The sequence below is a fragment of the Fulmarus glacialis genome, unplaced genomic scaffold, assembly GCF_000690835.1.
Source record: "Fulmarus glacialis isolate BGI_N327 unplaced genomic scaffold, ASM69083v1 scaffold47527, whole genome shotgun sequence".
NCBI lineage: Eukaryota > Metazoa > Chordata > Aves > Procellariiformes > Procellariidae > Fulmarus > Fulmarus glacialis.
Genome location: NW_009223432.1, coordinates 10302 through 19913, shown reverse-complemented (window position 1 = coordinate 19913; position 9612 = coordinate 10302). Strand labels below are relative to the sequence as shown.

Below are 9612 nucleotides of genomic sequence, written 5' to 3'. Positions count from 1 at the left end.
AGCGCTTTGCCCGAGGGTGCGGGTCCGGCGCTGCAGCCCCCCGCGCAGCCGGGCTGGGGGGTGGCGGGTCCGTACCCCTGTTCTTCACTCGTCTGGCTGCGGTGGAACAGACCTATTTACAGAAAATGACAGCGTGGGCTTGTCCGAGAGACGCGGAGACTTTCTAAGGGGGCGCAGGGCTCCTCTTCCCGAGTGGGCGGTGGGTTCGGGTGGGAGGCTGGCGTTGCGGAGCGGGCTGACGGCAAGGGCGGGGGGATCTGCTGGGCAGGAGCAGGGCGAGATACAGCGGTGGCTGCTTTCTCCGGGAGGCATTGCAATAAAGTGCCTTTTCCCAGGATATTCTTGCATTTCTTCTGTTACTTATTTATACGATCGTAACGCCCAGAAATCCTAATTGAGAGTGGAGATAAATGGTGCTGGCAGGTATCCATAGCTTTGTGAGGGAAGAATTGCGTTAACTGGATCAAAATAAAGAGCACGTCCCCTCTGAAAGTACAACAGTATATGCAAATAAATCTGCATAGTCTCTGTCTTCTTGGCTCGGTCCTCGCAATTATAACAACATTAAGCATTTACAATAACTCTGAAACATGCTTTTAGTCAGCTCTCCTTTTTCCTCTCCCTTTTCTGCTACTTGAAGAAAGCTCTCCCCTTGGGAAATCCTCATTGTATTGTGGAAACAGTGAAATTCTCTCTGGGTGGTGCTGGCTCTGCTAATACTGGGTCAGCAGCAGTGCAGAGTCCAGGGAGTTGGTTAACTTTGTCTGTCAGTAAAAAGTCCCCCTGAAATTCCCAATTCATTACTTAGAGCCAAGAATATAAGAACAAAGGTAATCTTCAGGGCTTTCAAGGGACCAGGGTTTTGAAGGCTTGATTGTAATTAGCATAATTAGTGTAGAATTTTATTTTTGCATGGATAGAACTGAAAGAAAAAAGCAAAATAATCCATTGATTTTTAAATATAAAATAAACACTGGTAAGAAAGGTCCCCTTTTCCAGTCTGGAATAGGCTGAAAAGCAAACATTCTTTTTCGGGCTTTGCTGAGAAATCACTTTTTCCATCTAAGGATTTTTTTTTTTTTTAAGTGTTGCATTTCGATTGATTTATTAATGAGCTAAAGCCTGGGCATGAGGTGCCCCTTCTCTGTATGGATTGTAAAAATCTGCCATTCAGCTTTTGGAATATTTTTCTTCCTTAAAATGAAGGTAACATTTGCATCATTGAGCAGCATACGCTCGGCTCTAAATGATTCGTTGTGTTTGGCTTCTCGGGAGCTATGTGTATTTTATTCATAAGCATCGAACTGCTAGCTCTGCCCCTGCTACCTCACTGCACCAAGAACTCACAGAGAAAAACCTTGCTTGGGTTTTACCTAAGTAGCCTACACCTGTCTGGAAGTCTCATCTGTGAAAAACAGATTGCTTGTCTTTTAGCGGAAGGTGTATGTGTGTCACATTCCAGACTTCGATTGGGTAAAAGAGATTAAAACACTCATTAATTCACTACAAACTTCTGATTTTTTTTTTCCCTTCCCATTTACATTCAGAATGATTAACTCAAGAATTCTCAGTTTATTTTGTTTTCCTTTTGGTTTAATTCGCAGCAGTTGGGGGGAACCCTTTGGAGGTAAGCGGGGCTGTTTGTCTCATGCCCCCTCTTGCTGGCTAAAATCGCTTGGCTTCCCTTCAGGCCACGAGGACTTGGAGGAACGAGTTAGGAGCGACAAAGCCCCCAGTGTGGTGAGGCTTCTCGCTCAGCTGCCGCCCTCCTCGGCGGAGCGGGGCAGGAGGGCAGCACCCGGTCCCGCTGCAGGGGTGCGTCATCCTGGGGCGCCCGCCGCTCCGCCGCACGGGTTGGCTTTTTTCCGAGAAGATTTGGGATGAGGAACCGGCGGCAGAGGTGGGCGCTGCGTGTTCTGCCAGCGCTGGGTGGTTGTGTGTGCTCTGGGAAGGCAGGCAGGGTGCTGTAAAAGCGGATTGCGATAGCCCCGTAAAGCATAACAAATTGGTTTTGATCTTTATTTCTCAAGGACAAACCAGTTACGCCTATCGGAAGGCAAAGCTGCATAATCGGGGTTCCTTGAGTCCCTCGTTTCGTTGTGTTAAAATGTTCTGTTTGGCGGGCTTGTGTTCACAGAGTTGATGTTAATTCAGAGCCCCGTCCCTGATCGTGAACTTGCTGTTACGGCCCAAGGTCAGAGGGTGAATGTAGAAGTTGCTGCCCTCCCCGCGGCGTGTGCCGGCGAGGTGGCCGACGGCTGGTAACCACAAGCCTTCTTCTGCTCTTTTCCTGTTGGGGCGGAGGGAGGGATTCCAACGCTTTTAAGATGTAAATAGCTGGTTCTTTGAATATCGTTAATAACACTAACAATAAAAAGAGTGACTAACAATAATACATTGACTTTTAGAAGTGCTGTGGATATGCTTCCTGGTGCCGAGCATGAAAGGATACAATTATTTTTCATAACCTTTTATTTTCCCTTTATGGCAAGCGAAGCAAAGCAAGTTTGTCAGAGGCAGAGTGCTCCTAATTTGGTCTCCAGTGACCTCTGCAGCCGTGATTGGCAGTCTGGTGTCAGGAAGGAACTTGTGCCTGTGAGATAGAAATGAGCAGAACAAATGCCGTAGGACAGCTTGGGTTCCCTGGAGGACACAGGCTAAAAAAGGTGAAAGAAGTGCAATTACAGGAGGTTTTCAGCACAGAAAGTTAATTAGCTACTAAATAGCATTTAGTACAGTTCAACGTGGGGAAATTTATGTTTTGAAAGCAAACAGATCAATGGAAAGCCTGTGGAACAAGCTTTTGGAACGTCCACGTTGACATTCGTGTACTTTGTACTGCAACGTCCTGGGCAGTTGTTCACACGTTTCCCTAACAAATGGGGAAGAATTGTTAGATTTGTTTCCACGCGTGTTTGCAGACGTATAGATACACTCCCACGTGATGAGGATGTTTTGACATTTAATTTCAGAAACTCTGGTTAGGCTTTCACCCAGACTATCTAACACCTTTTTCCCTATTCACTGAGGTCAGTGTAAATCAATTCTGTTCAGGCTCTCTGAGGCAAAGGAACTTCAAGTTCCAAATATTTTCAGCCAAAGGGAGAATTTAACACAATTCTTAACCTAGTTATTGGTCTGTGGTGATCAGATGCGAGTAGCTGGTGCGACTGCAGCGTTTCACTGTCAACGTCTGGCTCTGCGTGGCCATGCTGCTCTGGAAGCTGATGCCATCCCGCAATTTCCTTCCAGTCCTTCTCTGCAGCGCGACTTGGAACAACTGGAAATATTTCGACAAATTTTTTTTAATCCCAAATTACCAATCTGTTTTCTTTTGCACGTCTTTTATATGTCGCTGAAGTCAGCATGTTTCACAACTCATTATATTTGTATATTGTCAAGGACACTTTTTTTAAATAGAACAATAGATTTGGGTTCCAGCTGCCCAATATACCTCACTTGGTACAGTCGCTACACTAAATTTTTAGGCATTTCAGGATAGCTTTGAACTTTTATTGATGGATTATTTGTTTGAGGGTGTCTGTCTTAGACGTTTTAGGCAGCTGATGCTGCCATGGGCTATTTCACCTTGCTGGAAAGAAGAGGAACCTAGAAGGTCAGTGCCTGTGGGGAACAGTGGAGAAACAGAGAAGTGCTAACCCCTGGGGAGGAAAAGGGGCATGTAATTCCCATTACATGGATGCTCATACATTATGATGATATTTATTGTCTGTAAATGATGCTTCACAAGCCAGTGTGCAGGAATAGCTCGGGCTATAAGGAAAGCTGTTATTAGCGAAGGCGTGCTTTAGTACAATGGTGATGGAGAGCCAGCTGAGGAGGGTTTGGCTCTTGCAAGAGGCTCTCTGGGAATCGGGTGGTGCGCGCTGACGGCTTAGGTAACTGCCACATCATGGCTATGATCTTCAGCCCCTTTCCCTCTTATAATTACATTTGTCACATCATGTCGTAAAATGATGTTAGATCCTTGTCGCTGAAATAGTCTTCCCATGTTATTGGTGCAGGTCTCTACCCTGGCTCTATAACAGAAATAATAATTGGGTTTATCTCTCTTTATGCTGTAGTGTGTACAAATGCTTTGACTGATCAGTAAGGTAGGTCCCATTACTACATTACTGCGCATTGAAAGTCTCACTTGCCGAGTGTGGCCGGCCTCCTCGGATCGGGCGTGCAAGAGTTCCCGTGCGGTGGGAGGAGGACCGTGGCCACCCTATGCAAGCCCTTGCTTTCTTAGGGGCTACAAAAGCTCGAGGAATGTAGATATGGTTGATTGCTGTAGTTGATTGTTGAGTGGAGAAAATACATCACCACCTGGTCCTGCTCACCAGCAAGAATGAGATGTATTTGAGACAAAAGAGTAATGGGACTTCAGTAAGGGGAAAAGGCTTAAGTGGAATCATGAATATGTCCCTGGGTTTCCTGCCTCAGGTTTTGCTAATCCTCTTTATTTTTTTTCCGCTGTGCCTTTTATTCCTGTGGACCATTGCACTTGTCCTCTTGTTTTGCTGAGCAGTGCTGTATACTAGCTGGCGCTGTTTTTCCTGGATCCCACAACCCAAAGTCTCTCTGGAATGTTCCTCCAACTATTTACCTTGCAGTGCTTCAGCTCCCTGCTTTTGCACTCTGATATAAATCCCTCATCTAACAGATACAACAGTCTGACAAATAATAAATTGGAGAATTCTCCCCTTACACCTGTGTATCTTGTGTGCCTACTTAGAGGTCTCCCCAAAATCCACGAAATTAGCATTGATCATTCTACTTGTTGTTACTTAAGTGCAGAATGATCTCAATATTAAAATTATTTTTAAAAGTAGTCCAACAGATTAGAGTAATTTCAATTTTTTTCAATCAATATATACAGGAAAAAGTAATTTTAAACACAGTGAGGTTTTTTTCTTAATTTCCGCAGTGACTAAGTACGCACCAATGTATGAGGTGGTACTCTCTCTGCATCTATAATGTGTGTGAACGTACATGTTTATCGACCTCTCCAAAGGGCATGGGGTGCACAGATGTCTCTCTCAGATTTCATCCTCTACAGCAATGAAAACATTGGAATTTCCCTGGGCTGCACACTCTGAGGCACCATGCTTACACTCACTGGCTTTTTGCTGTCCAGAAAGGGTAAATCCACTTACACGTGTGGCTTCAGATTGCTTACCTCTGTGTTGGATGCATGTACAAGCTTGTAGCTAGTGGCTAAATGTGCACTGTAAACATTTGTCTTGAAGAAGCATTTTGGAAAATATAACATTGCCAGCACCTTTGTGACTGGGCTCTCCAGCCTCTGAGTTTTCAGGTAGCTACTTGTGTATCTGAAGCAGGTTTGGTTACGTAGCAAGTAACTGCAGCTGGCAATAGCATTCTGTACTGAGGAGCTACACGATTGCCTGGGATCAAAGCGAGCCTGCCCAGCTCTGCTGGTTTCTTGGCAGTCGTCTCTCTGCCACCAGTCGTTTGAGGTGATGCTCTTGAAGAATGGGCACGTTGGCCTCTGTGACGAGGGAACCGCAGGGACAATGATCCTCACAGCCAACGCGTCTTCCAGCTCTTCGTCGTACTGACCAGTTCATCTTTGCAAGAGTTTTAGAAAATTGGTTGCCTCTGCTTAGTCTTTGAGCTAGTTTGAGTCATCTCTTCCAGGAAAATCCTGTGTAACCAGCTGTGGCTGTTATGAAGTGTTGCTCCATAAATACCAGCTGCTTATAGCAAGCAGTCCAGCACAAGTGTCTTGTAGCAGGACTCCTATTACTTCTGCATTAACAGGAGATACTGAATGTTGTGGGAAAGTGTTATATTTTGCAGCTTTATCAGAAAGTAACGCTTGATTTTTCACAAAGGCCAGTACAATTTTCATGGAAAAATTCATAAGGTGCAGGTGATGGTGTATAGCTGCACTTGAGTGACTGGAAGTATCCCAGTGTCTACCCTAGAAAAACTGCTGTCCTTTCTCTTTGAGTGAGTTTGGGTATGTCGTATGATCCCTGCTCACATGGTGATATTGCCATGTCACTTCTAAGACCTCAACCTCCAAATGTAAGTTTTGCTTTGATGCTTTCTTTCAGAAAAATGGAGCAGCAGAACTTCATGAACAGAGTAACGAAGCCACTCTTTCAGCTGAAAGTAAAACAGACTTTGTCTCATCTACATAATGCTGCAGAACTAGAGAAGGGGGCTCAGGGATTTATTTCCCATGCGTGTGGGCGCTAAGGTTTTGAGTCATACATTTGAACTGGGCAGCTCGCAGGGGCTTGGTTAAAAATTTAACCCACAACTAACTGGGATGTCCAGAGACCTGTCCATTGGAATGCAATGACCTGAACCATGGGTAGATGCTGCAAATAAGGCTCGTCCCTGTGGAAGAGGCACTGTAGCCAGGCTTGGAAAGCATACTGATGTGGTGTGCTGCAGATGCATGCTGAGTGTGTGATTTTCAGCGTTCAGTGCCTACATTGTTAGATAAGCGGATTAGAAAACATTGCATAAAGTGGCATTGCAGGGGGCTGTCTTTATACCTGCTACTTGCCTTGTTTTGCACACCCTGATTTCACAGCGGAACCCATTCAGAGCTTGCGCTGAGATTGTTCACATGTATTGGCCTTTTTAAGAATCAAGGGGTCACAGTTTCAGATTCACTTAATTCTCAAAGTAGTGATATTTTTCTTTTGGGATCAGGGCTAGTGGTGGGCATATGGGTTGTTTTAATTTAAACTCAGTTTACTCCTAAAGATAAATATCTGGGGCGCAGTGAGCTCCTAGCGTATTGGAAAACAGTTGGGTTCACTTTCTCTACTTTGCAGTGGGTTAAAGAGCTCATGTGTAATTTCCCGTTCCTTAACTCTCCAAAGTTTCAAGTTTGCAAGCAGAAACCATTTGTCTGAAGTTTACGCACACGAATCCAGGCTTGTCACTTGCAAAGGCACAATGAGAAAGTCGAGTTGAGGGGAAATATCTTTGGATCTTACTGGTCACTGAGGGAATTTGCCAGATGAGATCCCTAGTCAATGCTGCCGTCTGAACGCGCTCGCTCCTCCTGCCGCCGGCCCGGTGCGAAGCAGCTGAGCTGCATGCTGAGGTTGCTTGAGCTATGGGGCAAGAAGGCTCTTCCTTTGGAAGTTTTCGCTGAGTGCTGCTGGAGCTGCTGAAGCGGCCTGGCGAGCACCTGTGCTTCTGCAGTCGTGTTTTATCAATGGCCCAACGTTTTCCATCCCAAGGGGTCATCAATCCCAGAGGCATAATGGTTTGAAGGGGTCCTGCAGCTGAGGGCTCTGTGGTGCGGGCTGGAGGGCAGGCAAGTGCCCGCTGGACTGGTGGGATCCCCAAACTGGTCTTGGTGCTGCGATGAAGGAGCAGGGGACGGGCCGTTCCTCGAAGCAGTCTGGGCTGTGCCCACTCTGGGCTTCTTCATTTAGCCATCTCAAAAGCCTGTGTTTTGAGGAATGTTTTTCGCTCTTCCCTGTTCTGTGTGGAATTCAGGAACAGACCAAAAACGGGATCGTTTTTTGGGATGGTAGGGAATTAATTTAAATAAAAATAATTTAATCTCTTATGTGGGCTGTCAGTTATTGACTCCTTGGGCCTGCACCGAATTCCAATTTCAGATCTCTGTCAAAGGATCTTTAACTTGGAGCATTTGTGGTTATTGCACGTAACTGCAGTCTTCTTTGGCTGATGTCTTGCGGGGCTTTCTTCCTCCACGCTCTTGTCTTCAGGGACACGTGTGACAATCGCATGACCTGCTCCACCAACTCTGCCTCCAGCCTCGACACCAGTGCCCAGTTCCAGGAGAATAATGGGCAAACGCAGAGCACCAGATGGGACGAACAGCAGAAAGTGTTTGCCCTAGAGCAGGTCTGTGGTGTTTTTAGAGTGGACCTGGGACAAATGAGATCCCTTCGCCTCTTCTTTAGGTAACGTATTATTGTGTGTGATATTTGTGTGTGCTCTGGATCAGTGCGCACGGGGCTCTGGAGGCAGATGGCTTCTGCATTTTCCCTAATGGCTGTCTCCAGGAAAGCAAGTGTCAGCCTTCCCCAGGAGAGCCTCTGCATTACAGTTATGGGGCCTAAAGGATTTTTTTCCCTAGTAGGTTAAAGGTTGCTCTTAGCTATCTTACAAAAAATGTTTAAAATAACCTGGAGGTGTGGAAAACCTCTATGGTACCTTCTCCCTTGCCTGCCCCTCACCGGGGCTCCTCTAGGGTCTTGCTGCTCTTAGCCTCTTCAGTTATCTTTCAAATTACTACAAAGGTTTTTAAAAACATTTTTACTCTCTCTTTTTGCTCTCACTCCCTGCTTCTCTAGACACTGCTGTGTGTGACCAAGTCAGCTCATTGCTAGGAGCTGACTGTGTACTGCCTTAATGTTGCTGGGGCAGGCTTCTTGGGTTTTTGTTCTCCAGGGAAGACAAAATTTAATTCCTTCACATGGTGGAAGGGTAAAAGAGTGCCGTTACCAGGCACGAGTGGAGCTTCTTGGGGAAAATGGTCACTATGGCCATGTCATAGAATCATAGAATATCTCAAGTTGGAAGGAACCCATAAGGATCATCGAGTCCCAGAGCTGTAAAATTACTTCTGCGCCCTGTTTTAAGGGACAACTTGATGCTACACTTCTTTGTAATTTGCTTTCCACTCTCTGTCATCCGATGTTCCTGCTTCCTGCTGGGCCCCTCGTTATCCTGGGCAATAAATGCAGGTTGTTCTCCCCTGTTGTTTTGTCCCACAGCGATGAGGCATGCACCTGTGGACAACTGGTTGTTGCGAGCAGGGAGAGCCAGTACAAGATCTTCCATTTTCACCATGGTGGCCTGGATAAACTGTCCGAGGTGTTTCAGCAATGGAAGTACTGCACAGAGACCCATCTCAAAGACCAGGTACCTGCGCAAGGCTCATGGGGCAAAGAGGGTTTTTCCAGCAGATGTTTCACACTTAGGTTTTTAGCCACAGGAGTGTGTTGGAGAAATGAAGCTATAAGTTCATGTCACCAAGTCAGGCAGAAAGCTACAACGTGTTGGATGTTGTTTAGAATGCAACCGCGAGTCAGACGCAAGGTCTCTGTTGTACTTGCTTATCCCCATCCATTCCTGTTCTGCCTGTGGAATATGGAATATCCGGAACACTTGCTTAGGTAGTTATTTTGCTAGACCCGGCAGGTCAGCACTATGCTTTAGGCATGTAAGGTGGCTGGGAAATCTGCAGTGGTAGGTCTGAAATTCTGTCAAGAGTCTTTCATCCATTTTGTGAAGCGTAGCACACTGCATTGGAAAATGTTTTGACAAGGCATCTTGCCATATTTTGTTCAATCTACATACAAATGTGATAAGAGCTCTTTAATTATCTGTTTAAGATACTGTATGTGCTTATTAGAAACAGTGATTTTTAAATTTCCATCCTTCCCACAGAGCCCCCTGCTGCTTTTCTTATTATGGTCGCATGGGCTCACTTTTTGCATTGAACAACCTTTGATTTTTAAATTAAATGTCAGCTGCAGTCTTGCACTGGGATCATGAGTGCCCTTAGAGAGCCTGGCAGTGCAGTTCCCTGCTTGCCTAACAGCAATCCCTTTGTATATGGCCAATCATATGTAA

The 9612-nt window shown here is 45.7% G+C and overlaps 1 protein-coding gene across 1 annotated transcript in view; it reads left to right on the top strand.

The window, feature by feature from the left end:
- Positions 1 to 1690: 1690 nt before the first annotated feature.
- The window catches only part of TBC1D16 (TBC1 domain family, member 16), a gene marked incomplete at its 5' end in the record, with an annotated part of 14485 nt that continues 6563 nt past the window's right edge, over positions 1691 to 9612 (top strand). Inside the window, 4 exons of the mRNA XM_009581797.1 lie at positions 1691 to 1801; positions 2138 to 2261; positions 7737 to 7934; positions 8751 to 8898. Coding sequence (XP_009580092.1) covers positions 1691 to 1801; positions 2138 to 2261; positions 7737 to 7934; positions 8751 to 8898 — 581 coding nt within the window. The remainder of the gene's footprint in view (positions 1802 to 2137; positions 2262 to 7736; positions 7935 to 8750; positions 8899 to 9612) is intronic.